Below are 19,882 nucleotides of genomic sequence, written 5' to 3'. Positions count from 1 at the left end.
ACAGTGTCCAACACAATGCTTAAAATTAAAATTAAAAAGTAAAATAATCAGTGCAAATAAAAAAGGATAAACTGCCACCTTAGTCAATGAAAAATATGTAAATGTATTTAAATCTAAACAAAATAAACTAAATGTCATCACCATGAGTAAAAATACATTACAATATGGATTATATAATAATTGTAATGATTATTGACTACAATAAAATTTAATGTAATATCAGGTTTAGATCAGGGGATTGTGGATGAGTAACACTTTTTTTTTTACTGTTTACTACGTAATTCCATATGTGTCCCTTAATTGTTCTCATGTCTTTAATATTAATTTAGAATGGAGAAAATGCACTGAATGAGAAGGTGTGTTTGACTGGTACAGTATAATAGAAAGAGATAACTGGATATGAAGGACACGCACAGGACCGGAATTTCTAGTGTACCAATTATATAATATTTGTAATGATTATTGACTAAAATATCTCAGTGTTTTAGCAACTCAACCATTCAAATTAAACAATTTTTTATTATTTATGCAGTGATATATAATAAAATGCATTTTGATCATTATATTATTTACTAAGTTGATTTATAGACTCATTGTTGGTGTGGTTCATGGAAACAAATCAGTTAACCAGCTTCAATTATTGAATCCTACTTAAAAAATATAATATTTATGTAATAATTAGCATATATACATAATACAGAATGACAAGCGTATATAATGAAGAGAAACTCTCAGGACTAGGATTTCCAGTATATCAGGATCCTTATCTTTATGTCTTGTTTTGCCGCTGCTTTTAACAGTGTGTGACAATTCAGCTGACATAATTCATCAATTCAGCAGTTTCTTCCCACATATTTCTACTTTTTATGATATTTGGATTTTATATGTTTATATGTTTTATGTTTGAATTGCCATAGAATATTGCTCAGTATTATATTTCATCTTATATAATAATTAACTGTTGAGACATATTTTTACTAATGGTAATATCTGTATCTTATACATATGATCATTCTTAATTATCTATTAGCATATAATTATATTTAGATCATAATATCACTTCAAATAACTAAACTACACAATAGTTATTTCTGCTTCAGTCTAAAGAAAAATCTGCGTCTGAGTGTTGATGGTGTTTGAGGTGTTGATGGTGTTTGAGCTGTTGATGGTGGTTAAGGGGTTTGGGTGTTTGAGGGGTTTGGGTGTTTGAGGGTTTGACAATGTTTGATGGGTTTGGGTGTTTGAGGGGTTGATTGTGCTTGAGTGTTCATGTTTGATGGGTTTGGGTGTTTGAGGTGTTGATGTTTAAGGGATTGATGGTGTTTGAAGTGTTGATGGTGTTTAAATGTGTTGCTGATGTTTGAGGTGTTGATTGTGTTTGAGGTGTTGATGGTGTTTAAATGTATTGATTGTGTTTGAAGTGTTGATGGTGTTTAAATGTGTTGCTGATGTTTGAGGTGTTGATTGTGTTTGAGGTGTTGATGGTGTTTAAATGTGTTGATTGTGTTTGAAGTGTTGATAGTGTTTAAATGTGTTGCTGATGTTTGAGGTGTTGATTGTGTTTGAGGTGTTGATGGTGTTTAAATGTATTGATTGTGTTTGAAGTGTTGATGGTGTTTGAGGTGTTTGGGTGAGAAGCATTGGACTCACCACAAGACCAAGATGAGACTGAATCCACATGATGCAGACAGTAGTCTGATCCCAATAATAAAAAATAAAGAACTAAACTAAAATTAGAACACACAAGTAGTTTACTAGTCCAGAATAAGGATTAGAAAAATTAAGTGAACCTCTCTGTTAATGACGTCGCCTACATTATTAATAAGAAGCATACCTTTAAATGCCTCACAAAAGATTCTGTACAGATGCAGGAAGCAATAAAAGGCTCCAAAACATTGCATTAAAGTGTAAAATGATCACCAGTTAGAAACATTTGCTACAAATGGATAAAATGAAGGACTTTTGAAACCAACAATTATATTTATACAAAATAACGGTTAAAAAAAGTACATTTATGAATAGAAAATCAGAATGGAAAATCTATTTTCCATTGACCCTAACCCTTTGAACATGCTGTTGAAGTGGGCTGTGCATGCAAGGCATCCCAGAAATGTTGATGAACTGAAAAACACTGGCACGGTAGAAAATTCCTCCACAATCTCACAAAATACTGACTTACCTTCACAAGAACTGGGTGTGGTGGAAAATATACAGGTTCTAAAATTCTAGCCTGCACTGTGGATGTAGCAATGTAGAAATGCAAGTAATTCACTGATTTTCCTACGAATTGATGTAAATTTTAATTTAAAACATTTGAACTTTAAGGATCTTAAAACCACAAATCATTAAAGTATTTCTCAAGCTATTGTTTTATGAAGACTTTTTCTAAATCATTCTTGTTGAATTCTAATTTGAAAATGTGTAAAGAACTAGAAATAAAATGATATGAAACTAGGGTATTGTTTTCTAAATTGAATCTAGAGACACAAATATTTTGTATGTATTTAATGTCAACCAATTAGGTTTCACATACTGAATTGCACAGTTTTCTGTTATAGATTGTTTTAACTATATGACATTAATCAATAAATATATTATTTATAGGTGTTTAAAAGATGAATGAAAAAGCTTTTACAGTGGCATACATACTCTTGGGTAAGTATTGTATTAAATAATGTTCAATTTTCAGTATATTAAGTAACATATTTTATTAATAATGTATAAATTAATTGGAACAGTTGCAGTGACACAATTAATCTGCATTGTTTACATTTCTTTTTTATCCAAGCAGCCACATTAAGCACCATGACACAGCATGCAACAGTTTCTGCAGAAGAGCCTACAACAGCTGGCACTACAGAATTAAACACTGATGCAGCAACAGTCTCCAGTGTTTCAACTGTTGAACAAACAACAGATATAACAACAGAACAGACCACAGATTCCACCGTCCAATCCAGTTCTCCAACTGTTGAACAAACAACAGATAAAACAGCAGAACTGACTACAGGCTCCCCCACCCAATCCAGCGCTCCAACTGTTGAATCAACAACAGATATAACAGCTGAACAGACAACTTACTCCACCATCCAATCCAGTGCTCCAAATGTTGACTCAACAACAGATATAACAGCAGAACAGACCATAGACTCGACCGTCCAATCCAGTGCTCCAACTGTTGAACCAACAACAGATATAACAGCCGAACAGACCACAGACTCCACCATCCAATCCAGTGCTCCAACTGTTGAAACAACAACAGATATAACATTAGAACAGACTACAGACTCCCCCACCCAATCCAGTGCTCCAACTGTTGAAACAACAACAGATATAACATTAGAACAGACTACAGACTCCCCCACCCAATCCAGTGCTCCAACTGTTGAAACAACAACAGATATAACATTAGAACAGACTACAGACTCCCCCACCCAATCCAGTGCTCCAACTGTTGAACAAACAACAGATATAACATTAGAACAGACTATAGACTCCTCCACCCAATCTAGTGCTCCAAATATTGAATTAACAGATATAACAGCAGAACAGACCACAGACTCCACGGTCCAATCCAGTGCTCCAACAGTTGAATCAACAACAGATATAACAGCAGAACAGACAACAGGTTTCACCACCAAATCCAGTGATCCAACTATTGAATCAACAACAGATATAACAGCAGAACAGACCACAGACTCCACCTTCCAATCCAGTGCTCCAACTATTGAACCAACAACAGATATAACAGCAGAACAGACCACAGACTCCACCTTCCAATCCAGTGCTCCACCTGTTGAACCAACAACAGATATAACAGCAGAACAAACCACAGATTCCACCGGCCAATCCAGTGCTCCAACTATTGAACCAACAACAGATATAACAGCAGAACAGACCACAGACTCCACCTTCCAATCCAGTCCTCCACCTGTTGAACCAACAACAGATATAAGAGCAGAACAGACTACAGACTCCACCACCCAATCCAGTGCTCCAACTATTGAATTAACAGATATAACAGCAGAACAGACCACAGACTCCACCACCCAATCCAGTGCTCCAACTATTGAATTAACTGATATAACAGCAGAACAGACCACAGACTCCACCCTCCAATCTAGTGCTCCAACTATTGAATCAACAGATATAACAGCAGAAAAGACTACAGACTCCAGCCTCCAATCTAGTGCTCCAACTATTGAATCAACAGATATAACAGCAAAACAGACTACAGACTCCACCACCCAATCCAGTGCTCCAACTATTAAATTAACAGATATAACAGCAGAACAGACCACGGACTCCACCCTCCAATCTAGTGCTCCAACTATTGAATTAACAGATATAACAGCAGAACAGACAACAGACCCCACTGTCCAATCCAGTGGTTCAACTGTTGCATTAACAACAGATATAACAGGAGAACAGACTACAGACTCCACCATCCAATCCAGTGCTCCAACTGTTGAACAAACAACAGATATAACATTAGAACAGACTACAGACTCCTCCACCCAATCCAGTGCTCCAACTGTTGAATCAACAACAGATATGACAGCAGAACAGACCACAGACTCCACCACCCAATCCAGTGCTCCAACTATTGAATTAACAGATATAACAGCAGAACAGACCACAGACTCCACAGTCCAAACCAGTGCTCCAACTGTTGAATCAACAACAGATATAACAGCAGAACAGACAACAGATTTCACCACCAAATCCAGTGATTCAACTGTTGAATCAACATCAGATATAACAGCAGAACAGACCACAGACTCCACCTTCCAATCCAGTGCTCCACCTGTTGAACCAACAACAGATATAAGAGCAGAACAGACTACAGACTCCACCACCCAATCCAGTGCTCCAACTATTGAATCAACAGATATAACAGCAGAACAGACTACAGACTCCACCCTCCAATCTAGTGCTCCAACTATTGAATCAACAGATATAACAGCAAAACAGACTACAGACTCCACCACCCAATCCAGTGCTCCAACTATTAAATTAACAGATATAACAGCAGAACAGACCACAGACTCCACCACCCAATCCAGTGCTCCAACTATTGAATTAACTGATATAACAGCAGAACAGACGACAGACTCCACCCTCCAATCTAGTGCTCCAACTATTGAATCAACAGATATAACAGCAGAAAAGACTACAGACTCCACCCTCCAATCTAGTGCTCCAACTATTGAATCAACAGATATAACAGCAAAACAGACTACAGACTCCACCACCCAATCCAGTGCTCCAACTATTGAATTAACAGATATAACAGCAGAACAGACCACAGACTCCACCGGCCAATTCACTGTTTCAACTGTTGAACCAACAACAGATATAACAGCAGAACAGACTACTGACTCCACCTTCCAATCCAGTGCTCCAACTGTTGACTCAACAACAGATATAACAGCAGAACAGACTACAGACTCCACCTTCCAATCCAGTGCTCCAACAGTTGAACCAACAACAGATATAACAGCAGAACAGACTACAGACTCCATCATCCAATCCAGTGCTCCAAGTATTGAATTAACAGATATCACAGCAGAACAGACTACAGACTCCACCTTCCAATCCAGTGCTCCAACAGTTGAACGAACAACAGATATAACAGCAGAACAGACTACTGACTCCACCTTCCAATCCAGTGCTCCAACTGTTGACTCAACAACAGATATAACAGCAGAACAGACTACAGACTCCACCTTCCAATCCAGTGCTCCAACAGTTGAACCAACAACAGATATAACAGCAGAACAGACTACAGACTCCATCATCCAATCCAGTGCTCCAAGTATTGAATTAACAGATATAACAGCAGAACAGACTACAGACTCCACCTTCCAATCCAGTGCTCCAACAGTTGAACGAACAACAGATATAACAGCAGAACAGACTACAGACTACATCATCCAATCCAGTACTCCAACTGTTGAACCAACAACAGATATAACAGCAGAACAGACCACAGACTCCACCACCCAATCTAGTGCTCCAACTATTGAATCAACAGATATAACAGCAGAACAGACTACAGACTCCACCACCCAATCCAGTGCTCCAACTATTGAATCAACAGATATAACAGCAAAACAGACTACAGACTCCACCACCCAATCCAGTGCTCCAACTATTAAATTAACAGATATAACAGCAGAACAGACCACAGACTCCACCACCCAATCCAGTGCTCCAACTATTGAATTAACAGATATAACAGCAGAACAGACAACAGACCCCACTGTCCAATACAGTGGTTCAACTGTTGAGCCAACAACAGATATAACAGCAGAACAGACTACAGACTTCACCATCCAATCCAGTGCGCCGACTTTTGAATTAACAACATATATAACAGCAGAACAGGCTACAGACTCCACCGTCCAATCCAGTGCTCCAACTGTTGAACCAACAACAGATATAACATTAGAACAGACTACAGACTCCCCCACCCAATCCAGTGCTCCAACTGTTGAACAAACAACAGATATAACATTAGAACAGACTATAGACTCCTCCACCCAATCTAGTGCTCCAACTATTGAATTAACAGATATAACAGCAGAACTGACCACAGACTCCACGGTCCAATCCAGTGCTCCAACTGTTGAATCAACAACAGATATAACAGCAGAACAGACAACAGGTTTCACCACCAAATCCAGTGATCCAACTATTGAATCAACAACAGATATAACAGCAGAACAGACCACAGACTCCACCTTCCAATCCAGTGCTCCAACTATTGAACCAACAACAGATATAACAGCAGAACAGACCACAGACTCCACCTTCCAATCCAGTGCTCCACCTGTTGAACCAACAACAGATATAACAGCAGAACAAACCACAGATTCCACCGGCCAATCCAGTGCTCCAACTATTGAACCAACAACAGATATAACAGCAGAACAGACCACAGACTCCACCCTCCAATCCAGTCCTCCACCTGTTGAACCAACAACAGATATAAGAGCAGAACAGACTACAGACTCCACCACCCAATCCAGTGCTCCAACTATTGAATTAACTGATATAACAGCAGAACAGACCACAGACTCCACCCTCCAATCTAGTGCTCCAACTATTGAATCAACAGATATAACAGCAAAACAGACTACAGACTCCACCACCCAATCCAGTGCTCCAACTATTAAATTAACAGATATAACAGCAGAACAGACCACGGACTCCACCCTCCAATCTAGTGCTCCAACTATTGAATTAACAGATATAACAGCAGAACAGACAACAGACCCCACTGTCCAATCCAGTGGTTCAACTGTTGTATTAACAACAGATATAACAGGAGAACAGACTACAGACTCCACCATCCAATCCAGTGCTCCAACTGTTGAACAAACAACAGATATAACATTAGAACAGACTACAGACTCCTCCACCCAATCCAGTGCTCCAACTGTTGAATCAACAACAGATATGACAGCAGAACAGACCACAGACTCCACCACCCAATCCAGTGCTCCAACTATTGAATTAACAGATATAACAGCAGAACAGACCACAGACTCCACGGTCCAAACCAGTGCTCCAACTGTTGAATCAACAACAGATATAACAGCAGAACAGACAAAAGGTTTCACCACCAAATCCAGTGATTCAACTGTTGAATCAACATCAGATATAACAGCAGAACAGACCACAGACTCCACCTTCCAATCCAGTGCTCCACCTGTTGAACCAACAACAGATATAAGAGCAGAACAGACTACAGACTCCACCACCCAATCCAGTGCTCCAACTATTGAATCAACAGATATAACAGCAGAACAGACTACAGACTCCACCCTCCAATCTAGTGCTCCAACTATTGAATCAACAGATATAACAGCAAAACAGACTACAGACTCCACCACCCAATCCAGTGCTCCAACTATTGAATTAACAGATATAACAGCAGAACAGACCACAGACTCCACCGGCCAATTCACTGTTTCAACTATTGAACCAACAACAGATATAACAGCAGAACAGACAACACATTCCACCGTCCAATCCAGTACTCCAACTGTTGAACCAACAACAGATATAACAGCAGAACAGACTACTGACTCCACCTTCCAATCCAGTGCTCCAACTGTTGACTCAACAACAGATATAACAGCAGAACAGACTACAGACTCCACCTTCCAATCCAGTGCTCCAACAGTTGAACCAACAACAGATATAACAGCAGAACAGACTACAGACTCCATCATCCAATCCAGTGCTCCAAGTATTGAATTAACAGATATCACAGCAGAACAGACTACAGACTCCACCTTCCAATCCAGTGCTCCAACAGTTGAACGAACAACAGATATAACAGCAGAACAGACCACGGATTCCACCACCCAATCCAGCAGTGCTCCATCTGTTGAACCAACAACACATATAACAGCAGAACGGACCACAAATTCCATCACCCAATCCAACAGTGCTCCACCTGTTGAATCAACAACAGATATAACAGTAGAACAGACCACAGGCTCCACCATCCAATCCAGCAGTGCTCCAACTGTTGAATCAACAACAGATATAACAGCAGAACAGACTACAGACTCCACCTTCCAATCCAGTGCGCCAACTTTTGAATTAACAACATATATAACAGCAGAACAGACTACAGACTCTACTGTCCAATCCAGTGCTCCAACTGTTGAACCAACAACAGATATAACAGCAGAACAGACTACAGACTCCACTGTCCAATCCAGTGCTCCACCTGTTGAACCAACAACAGATATAACAGCAGAACAGACCACAGACTACATCATCCAATCCAGTACTCCAACTGTTGAACCAACAACAGATATAACAGCAGAACAGATGACAGACTCCACCATCCAATCCAGTGCTCCAACTTTTGAACCAACAACAGATATAACAGAACAGACCACAGACTCCACCTTCCAATCCAGTGCTTCAACTGTTGACTCAACAACAGGTATAACAGCAGAACAGGCTACAGACTCCACCATCCAATCCAGTTCTCCAACTTTTGAACCAACAACAGATATAACAACAGAACAGACCACAGACTCCACACACCAATCCAGTGCTTCAACTGTTGAATCAACAACAGATATAACAGCAGAACAGACCACGGATTCCACCACCCAATCCAGCAGTGCTCCATCTGTTGAACCAACAACACATATAACAGCAGAACGGACCACAAATTCCATCACCCAATCCAACAGTGCTCCACCTGTTGAATCAACAACAGATATAACAGTAGAACAGACCACAGGCTCCACCATCCAATCCAGCAGTGCTCCAACTGTTGAATCAACAACAGATATAACAGCAGAACAGACTACAGACTCCACCTTCCAATCCAGTGCTCCAACTGTTGACTCAACAACAGATATAACAGCAGAACAGACTACAGATTCCACCTTCCAATCCAGTGCTCCAACAGTTGAACCAACAACAGATATAACAGCAGAACAGACTACAGACTCCACCTTCCAATCCAGTGCTCCAACTGTTGACTCAACAACAGATATAACAGCAGAACAGACTACAGACTCCACCTTCCAATCCAGTGCTCCAACAGTTGAACCAACAACAGATATAACAGCAGAACAGACTACAGACTCTGCTGTCCAATCCAGTGCTCCAACTGTTGAACCAACAACAGATATAACAGCAGAACAGACTACAGACTCCACTGTCCAATCCAGTGCTCCACCTGTTGAACCAACAACAGATATAACAGCAGAACAGACCACAGACTACATCATCCAATCCAGTACTCCAACTGTTGAACCAACAACAGATATAACAGCAGAACAGATGACAGACTCCACCCTCCAATCCAGTGCTCCAACAGTTGAACCAACAACAGATATAACAGCAGAACAGACTACAGACTCCACCTTCCAATCCAGTGCGCCAACTTTTGAATTAACAACATATATAACAGCAGAACAGACTACAGACTCTGCTGTCCAATCCAGTGCTCTAACTGTTGAACCAACAACAGATATAACAGCAGAACAGACTACAGACTCCACTGTCCAATCCAGTGCTCCACCTGTTGAACCAACAACAGATATAACAGCAGAACAGACCACAGACTACATCATCCAATCCAGTACTTCAACTGTTGAACCAACAACAGATATAACAGCAGAACAGATGACAGACTCCACCATCCAATCCAGTGCTCCAACTTTTGAACCAACAACAGATATAACAGAACAGACCACAGACTCCACCTTCCAATCCAGTGCTTCAACTGTTGACTCAACAACAGGTATAACAGCAGAACAGGCTACAGACTCCACCATCCAATCCAGTTCTCCAACTTTTGAACCAACAACAGATATAACAACAGAACAGACCACAGACTCCACACACCAATCCAGTGCTTCAACTGTTGAATCAACAACAGATATAACAGCAGAACAGACCACGGATTCCACCAACCAATCCAGCAGTGCTCCATCTGTTGAACCAACAACACATATAACAGCAGAACGGACCACAAATTCCATCACACAATCCAACAGTGCTCCACCTGTTGAATCAACAACAGATATAACAGTAGAACAGACCACAGGCTCCACCATCCAATCCAGCAGTGCTCCAACTGTTGAATCAACAACAGATATAACAGCAGAACAGACTACAGACTCCACCTTCCAATCCAGTGCTCCAACTGTTGACTCAACAACAGATATAACAGCAGAACAGACTACAGATTCCACCTTCCAATCCAGTGCTCCAACAGTTGAACCAACAACAGATATAACAGCAGAACAGACTACAGACTCCATCATCCAATCCAGTGCTCCAAGTATTGAATTAACAGATATAACAGCAGAACAGACCACAGACTCCACCCTCCAATCCAGTGCTCCAACAGTTGAACCAACAACAGATATAACAGCAGAACAGACTACAGACTCCACCTTCCAATCCAGTGCGCCAACTTTTGAATTAACAACATATATAACAGCAGAACAGACTACGGACTCTACTGTCCAATTCAGTGCTCCAACTGTTGAACCAACAACAGATATAACAGCAGAACAGACTACAGACTCCACTGTCCAATCCAGTGCTCCACCTGTTGAACCAACAACAGATATAACAGCAGAACAGACCACAGACTACATCATCCAATCCAGTACTCCAACTGTTGAACCAACAACAGATATAACAGCAGAACAGATGACAGACTCCACCATCCAATCCAGTGCTCCAACTTTTGAACCAACAACAGATATAACAGAACAGACCACAGACTCCACCTTCCAATCCAGTGCTTCAATTGTTGACTCAACAACAGGTATAAGAGCAGAACAGGCTACAGACTCCACCATCCAATCCAGTTCTCCAACTTTTGAACCAACAACAGATATAACAACAGAACAGACCACAGACTCCACACACCAATCCAGTGCTTCAACTGTTGAATCTACAACAGATATAACAGCAGAACAGACCACGGATTCCACCACCCAATCCAGCAGTGCTCCATCTGTTGAACCAACAACACATATAACAGCAGAACGGACCACAAATTCCATCACCCAATCCAACAGTGCTCCACCTGTTGAATCAACAACAGATATAACAGTAGAACAGACCACAGGCTCCACCATCCAATCCAGCAGTGCTCCAACTGTTGAATCAACAACAGATATAACAGCAGAACAGACTACAGACTCCACCGTCCAGTCCAGTGCTCCAACTGTTGAATCAACAACAGATATAACAGTAGAACAGACCACGGATTCCACCACCAAATACAGCAGTGCTCCAACTGTTGAAGCAACAATACATATAACAGCAGAACAGACCATGAATTCCACCACCCAATCCAGCAGTGCTCCAACTGTTGAACGAACAACCGATATAACAGCAGAACAGATCACAGATTCCACCACCAAATACAGCAGTGCTCCAACTGTTGAAGCAACAACACATATAACAGCAGAACAGATCACAGATTCCACCACCAAATATAGCAGTGCTCCAACTGTTGAATCAACAACACATATAACTGCAGAACAAACCATAGACTCCACCGTCCAATCCAGTGCTCCAGCTGTTGAATCAACAACACATATAACAGCAGAACAGACAGTGAACTCAACTATCCAGTCATCTTCTTTTCCAAGAGTTGAATCTACAACTTCTACATTAGAACAAACTATAGACACCACCCTCCAAACAAGTGCAGCTCCAACTGTTGACTCTACTACAGCTGCCGACTCATCGTTAGTTGTTATTCTGGAAGCAACAACGGATTTAAATATGCAGTCTAGTACTGCTCTCTCTGTTAAAACCACTATAGATTTCACTGTTGAATTGATCTCAAGTACTGTTCTAAATAGTGAATCAACCACAGCATCCATGGTAGAACCCATAACAGACACCATTTACCAGTCAAGTGCTGCTGCTCCTACTACTGAAACTACTATCTCTTCCATAACCAAATCAACAACAGACTCCAACCTTCAGTCAAGTACTGCTTCAACTGTACAATCCATGCCAAGTCTAACAAAAGAGCTGCCAACAGAATCAATTGTTCATACAAGTACTGCTTTAGCAGAAGAACCAAAAACAACACTTACAGCAGATTCAAAAACTACAGTTTTCACTGAACTATCATCTTCAGGGATGACTACAGCAGATTCTGCAACAGTTATTACAGGTATTAAACCTGGACCATCAACAGTTAACATTCATGTGCAGTGGGCTGTACACAGCTTTCAGTGTCTTAGGTTGTTTTCACACCAGTACTATTTAGACCAGTTAAAACAGACAGGTTTATTTAGATTTTATCACGATAGAGTCCCCTAATCGATTCTTTGCTTGTAACTAGGGTTGGCACTGGACTTTTTCATGTCCAATAACGATACTGTAACCCTAAGCATGTGCTGATAGCAGTATTAATCAGATAACATCTATCTATCTATCTATCTATCTATCTATCTATCTATCTATCTATCTATCTATCTATCTATCTATCTATCTATCTATCTATCTATTATCTTTTTTTCTCTTAATCTACGTTGTTAATGATGTCTGGATACATTTTTCTGAACATTTGGTTAGTAAAAACACACACTTTCTCAAAACCACTCAAACGCTCAATAGCAAAAACAGTAACACTTACTTATACTAATACATTTACTTGAAACTATTAGTATATATCTCTAACTATTTTGTATGTTGTGTCTTTTTTCTTTCTTTTGTTGTCTCTACAAAATCAGTTAGTAAAGTCAGTTTTACAACAAGTGAGACCTTTATTCCTGACCTGTTAAACTCAGCCTCAGCTGTCTTTATTGATCGAGCACAACGTGTTAAATCACAGGTATGCAATATGTACTAAACTCTTTGAGTGACATTATTCCTACTCTATTATTATTTTTATGTAAAAAATTGAGAATTCATTTGGAATTGCATGTTAAAATAAATGTTGATTTAATTTGTTGATTTACAGTTTGAACCAGTCTTCAAAGCAACATTCACCAGTTTCCACAGTCTAACTGTCATTAATTTTGTGTGAGTATTAAATTACTAATGTCAAATTTCAAATTTTATCTCTAATTTGTATCACTGTTTATTACAATATGCTCTATGTATCTCTTTGCTGATAACTTGTGTTTTTTATTTTATTTGGTCTGTAGCGCTGGATCAATCATCACAAACATGGATTTAGAGTTCAGAGATAATCTTCCCAATGACACTGCAATCATTAACACCATACTTTATGCAAATACAAGTTTTGAGATTACAGGAGCTACAGGTAGGTCAATGCGATTGATGGTATTTGCCTAGTTGGAATTTTGAACTGCTGATTGTTCTAGAGGTCCTGGCTTTACTAGAGCATCAGCATTGGTTTGGTATAAATTGATTGATTGATTGTACAGAACTGTCAAACAGCCAGTATGTTTAATGTTGTGAATAACGCAGAATAGTCAAAAATTCTTAAAAACTAACTGCATAATTTTCTTTGAAGAACATTAGTCTTATATTTTTTATTAAACAGTAAGAACAGCAACAACTGCTACACCAGCAACTACCACAATTGCTACACCAGCAACTACCACAACTTCTACACCAGCAACTACCACAACATCTACACCAGCAACTACCACAACGTTTACACAAGTAACTACCACAACTTCTACACCAGCAACTACCACAACATCTACACCAGCAACTACCACAACGTTTACACAAGTAACTACCACAACTGCTACACCAGCAACTACCACAACTGCTACACCAGCAACTACCACAACTGCTACACCAGCAACTACCACAACGTCTACACCAGCAACTACCACAATTGCTACAACAGCAACTCCCACAACGTCTGCACCAGCAACTACCACAACGTCTGCACCAGCAATTACCACAACTTCTACACCAGCAACTACCACAACTTCTACACCAGCAACTACCACAACTTCTACACCAGCAACTACCACAACTGCTACACCAGCAACTACCACAACTTCTACACCAGCAACCACTGCAACTGCTACACCAGCAACTACCACAAGTGCTACACCAGCAACTACCACAACTGCTACACCAGCAACTACCACAACTGCTACACCAGCAACTACCACAACTTCTACACCAGCAACTACCAAAACTGCTACACCAACAACTACCACAACGTCTACACCAGCAACTACCACAACTACTACACCAGCAACTACCACAACTTCTACACCAGCAACTACCACAACTGCTACACCAACAACTACCACAACTTCTACACCAGCAACTACCACAACTGCTACACCAGCAACTACCACAACTTCTACACCAGCAACTACCAAAACTGCTACACCAGCAACTACCACAACTTCTACACAAGCAACTACCACAATTGCTACAACAGCAACTCCCACAACGTCTGCACCAGCAACTACCACAACGTCTGGACCAGCAATTACCACAACTGCTACACCAGCAACTACCACAACTTCTACACCAGCAACTACCACAACTGCTACACCAGCAACTACCACAACTTCTACACCAGCAACTACCACAACTTCTACACCAGCAACTACCACAACTGCTACACCAGCAACTACCACAACTTCTACACCAGCAACCACTGCAACTGCTACACCAGCAACTACCACAACTGCTACACCAGCAACTACCACAACTGCTACACCAGCAACTACCACAACTTCTACACCAGCAACTACCAAATCTGCTACACCAACAACTACCACAACGTCTACACCAGCAACTACCACAACTACTACACCAGCAACTACCACAACTTCTACACCAGCAACTACCACAACTGCTACACCAGCAACTACCACAACTGCTACACCAGCAACTACCACAACTTCTACACCAGCAACTACCAAAACTGCTACACCAGCAACTACCACAACTACTACTACAACAACTTCTACTCCAACAACTACTACAACCACTTCTACTCCAACAACTACTACAACAACCACTACAAATCCTCCAATAACAACAATTACAACTACAATAGCAATAACGACACCTGCACCAACTCGCCCTCCTCCAGCCATTGGCCTGCAGCTTGTAATCCAGATAGTGTATACTGTGGCCCTGAGTAACCCTGAGAGTAAGGAGTTCCAGGCTCTGGCTGTTACAGTGGCGGCATCAGTGAGTGTCAAACTACAATACAACTAGAATACTTATTAAAACAGACATGAACCTTTCACTTTTTTACCAGGAGAATCTACTACAAAAATCTAAAAAATATTCAGCATATATACACAACATATATGACATACAACATATATAAACTATATACAGCTGATATAAACAGGCTTTAATCATAGCTCATCACTCATCATTTCATTATTCTTTTCAGTTAAAGACTATACAAAATTTCTAACAGTGGTACTCCTGACTGACAATACAAATTTCTTTCTAGTTTGATGTCGTCTACAAAAAGAAATATGGGGGTCTCTTCATCAGGACCGTTGTGCTATCTTTCTCGTGAGTGGTCTTACTTTAATGTATACTTGTGAAATGTTTTCCATTTTTAGTTATAGACCCTTTCTCAAGTAGTGCCCTTCACTCTATTGTAGTGGTCAAACTCTTCTGTTCAAACTCCCATTTTTAGTAAAGACTTCTATCCCTCTCTCAGACCTTCGCCCACCCGTGCTGAGTCAAATGTTGAAGCAGATGTTCAGCTGATATTTAACGAGAATTCCACAAAGCCTGTTCCAGCTACTGCAGACATTGTGGACACTCTGAAAGGGGCAATTTCAAACACAAGCTCAGGATTCAACTTGACAGTGGACCCTGCTAGCATCACAGTCCTCAGTGAGTAGAACTCCTACGCCAAACTATACGCGGTTGTTCTTGTTTCTCCCACTGAAGAGAGAAATGTTTTTCTTGCACTGCGTAGAACTTGGAAATCTCAGGGTCCTGACTTGCACAGCAGGATTTCAGACTAACCGCAGATAGAATGCAGATATGGCCCTCTCCAGTCAAAGGCATGGCTCTGCTGGCAAATCACATGTGAGCCAAAAGCCAACATATTGAAATGTGGCTCATCTGTTCTGGCACAAAGTGAGCCCCTTAAAAATGGAGGATGTGGGCCAACATAATTTTGATATCTGGGACTAAGTGTAGTTTAATAAAACTGATTTGGGATGCAGCTTGGTGGATCATACTTTCTGGGAGCTTTTTATTAGATAAAAACTCTTAAGCGTTGGTGAACCTAGACTGGACCAACTGCAGCAAATCCCCAGCTCCAAATCTGCTCCAATCTTTATGCTCTCTAATAAACTGAAGTCGTTTTTTTTTTGTTTGTTTTTAGAATAGTGGTGCTACTAAGCTAAAATTGTGTAAAACGCATTAAATAATCCTGACCTATTCTACCAAAAATGTGTGTCTTTATTTTTCTAGGTGTACCGCAGATGCTCCCTGTTATATTCCTGACAAATGGTACATTTGTAACAGCTCTTTCAGACTCCACCTCAGACTTATTTACCAACAGGTCAATAATCATCAAAACAAGTGTAAGTAAAACATACGTTCTTAGTAATGTCGAAATTGCTCAATAACATGTTTAAAAATATATCATAGTTATCATTCTCAGAAGGACTGAACATACACTTCAAAATGGGAATATACTTTTTAAGTTACTTAAACATTACTGTTGCTATAAAGATGTTTAAAGATTGGTGGTGGTGGTACTTAGAGCTAAAATTGCACAAAACACATAAAATAAACATGAACTTAGTTTTGAAAGACCTGCTTTAACCAACAATATGTGTTTTATATTTCTAATATATGAATATTAATTTATAAAGTTGTATTTATTGATCTTTAACACAGTATTTCTTTATTTATTCCCCTAGCTTGAACCTTTTTTCACAGCTGACTTCCCTTCAGCGTTCAGCAGCTTGATAATTTCAAATTTCAGGTACATAATTTTGTGTGTGTGTTTGTGTGTGTGTGTGTGTTTTTGTGTGTGTACAAATTAAGCAGATCAGCAGAAAATCAGAACAACAGAACATCAGAATAGCAGATCAGCGAACAGCAAAACAGTAGATCATAAAATCAGCAGAGCTACAGAACCGAATAACAGCAGATCAGAATAACAGCAGAAAAGCAGAGCTACAGAACATCCAAACATCAGTACAGTAAAACAGCAGAACATTAAAACAGCAGATCAACAGAACAGCAAATCCTGTCATGTCATATAAGATTTGATTCAGTCTTTCACTTTCCGTTATTTATTGTCTACACAGTAATGGAGGTCTCAGCATGACAGGTCAAACGAGGATTCTGAATCAGATGGACGTCTTTTTTGGGTCGTCTGCTGCACTTCCCAACAGCACCCAGATCGCACAAACTTTAATTAAAGCAGCTAAAAACAACACCCTCCCCTTTCAGATCTTCACCTCACAGATCACAGTGAATGGCACGGGTAAGTCACTTTTTGCTGGTTAAGGAGAGAATTGCTTCTGTTGAATTCAGCAACATCAAAAGCTTTAGCTTTCAGGGATGTGGCAAAAGTCATCGGACACCATTACCCTTTAAAACAGGCTGGTTGTACTGTAAAATCTCCTCAGCTACACAACTCCACAAACACAGGGTTAACAGAACAGTAACAGCCAGTTAAATGTGCAGTAAAGATATTTCTGAGCATATGTTTCCACAAATCTTATATTTAGACAAAACTAAAATGACAATTTTTATGTTTCATTTTATGCAAAATAATGCAGTATGTAATTAATTAACTTTTTTTCATTTTTGTTGCAACACAGTAATATCATCAGGTGAAATCAGCAGCAAGATCAGCATGTTTACTGCAACCTTCACAGTAACCATGTCACTTCTGGTCACATGGTCCAGCTGATGATAACTATGTTTGGGATTCAGGAAAAGAAACCAGGTTCTTCTGTCTGGATTTTCTCCTCTCTATAGAGTAAAATACCGTCTGCACTCCCTCATAAACTAATCCCTCATAAGACAAAACAATGGACAGCAAACTAAAGCTCTTTTTAAAATTTTTTTGTATTATTTTTTATATATTTTTTTTCCAAGTCACAAGGCCAATTACCCAACTCACTTGTTAGGACTCCCCCTATCACTAGTGATGCTACAACACCAGGAGAGTGAAGACTAACACACGCCTCCTCTGTTACATGTAAAGTCAGACTCCGCCTCTTTTTGAACTGCTGCTACATCAGCTTGTGCTGATCTACATCACCCGAGGAGTGCTGTGGAGAGAGAGCGCCATCTACCCACCTAGAGAGAGCAGGGCCAGTTGTGCTTTCTCAGGGCTGATGGCAAGCTGCATTACCAGGACTTAGTCTGCTGGACCATTCTGGGCCCTCAGTTGCTAAGATTTGTTTGAAATCTGTAGTCTTGTTTTTATTTTGACATTGGTATAATTTGACTTGGTTTGTATCTGCAGCAGAAGAGTAGTAAGGAATATATCAGTTAATACATGTGGGTGTTCGTTGATTGGTCAGATATTTGTCAGGAACACATATTCTTGATATAAATGTCTGATATAAATGTTCTACCCCTACTGTGCATGAGAACAGAGATGTTCAATATCTGCTTGTGTATTTTAATCAAAGTATAAGTATAACCCTTACATATTTATGATTCATTTTTTAGTTAACTTTTAATTTACATACTCAGACTGCAGATGCGTAGATCACACAACAGCTGCATTCCAAAGCCTAATGCTGGATTCAAGATGGACATATTGTATTTACAAGATGAGTGCACATGAACATCACCACAAACTCGTATTTTCCAGTGTTTTTGTTAAGTCCTGACTTTCCGAATTGAAGCCATGTTCACTGAGTTATTGGAATTTTCCCAGTGTGTTCCTATGGTTTGAAACCAAAAGCACTCAAACAGAAGTTAAACTTGTCTGTCTAAAGTCGTTAATGGAAGTGTTAATGGAAAACTGTATGCAACGAAATGCTGTAGCAATCGCACTGTAGGCCTATTTATTTACCTTTATATTAGTATTGATCTATTTCTGAATTAATATTCTCTGTATCTTTATATGTAGCCAAACCAGAATGCACTGAAGTACTATCATAATTGATTTACATATTTATTGAAAAACTGTAATATATATAATTATATACAAACACATTTTCTATGTAGCATGATAAGTATTGATTAAAGCTCTATACTGTTTTGAATAGGTTAAATAAACCATGTAATTCAGTCCTCATATTTTCATCTGTTATGTATAGTTAAAATGAATGTATGTAATGTATGTAAAATGAATGTATAAATGTATGTATCAGTCAAAATGTTTAATCATGTATTATTTCTGGTAGCAGTTGTTGTCTTCATTTATTTGATGATAAGTGCACATAAACTT

At 39.6% G+C, this 19,882-nt stretch overlaps 2 protein-coding genes across 2 annotated transcripts; both read left to right on the top strand.

Moving 5' to 3' along the window:
• Window positions 1–13,812: 13,812 nt before the first annotated feature.
• On the top strand, window positions 13,813–16,008 carry LOC111197088 (GATA zinc finger domain-containing protein 14-like). Its single transcript, XM_049472077.1, has 3 exons — window positions 13,813–13,826; window positions 14,039–15,669; window positions 15,944–16,008. Exons 1-2 carry the CDS (start codon window positions 13,813–13,815, stop codon window positions 15,618–15,620), a joined length of 1,596 nt encoding a protein of 531 aa, XP_049328034.1. The 3' UTR covers window positions 15,621–15,669; window positions 15,944–16,008.
• Window positions 15,969–19,671, top strand: LOC125787626 (uncharacterized). The gene is made up of 6 exons (XM_049472076.1): window positions 15,969–15,991; window positions 16,160–16,338; window positions 16,927–17,039; window positions 17,382–17,446; window positions 17,775–17,953; window positions 18,294–19,671. Exons 1-6 carry the CDS (start codon window positions 15,969–15,971, stop codon window positions 18,383–18,385), a joined length of 651 nt encoding a protein of 216 aa, XP_049328033.1. The 3' UTR covers window positions 18,386–19,671.
• Window positions 19,672–19,882: the final 211 nt, after the last annotated feature.

Source organism: Astyanax mexicanus, chromosome 25 (assembly GCF_023375975.1).
Source record: "Astyanax mexicanus isolate ESR-SI-001 chromosome 25, AstMex3_surface, whole genome shotgun sequence".
NCBI classification, from domain to species: domain Eukaryota; kingdom Metazoa; phylum Chordata; class Actinopteri; order Characiformes; family Acestrorhamphidae; genus Astyanax; species Astyanax mexicanus.
The sequence above is the reverse complement of the archived record's forward strand: the minus strand, read 5'-3'. Positions and strand labels throughout refer to the sequence as shown.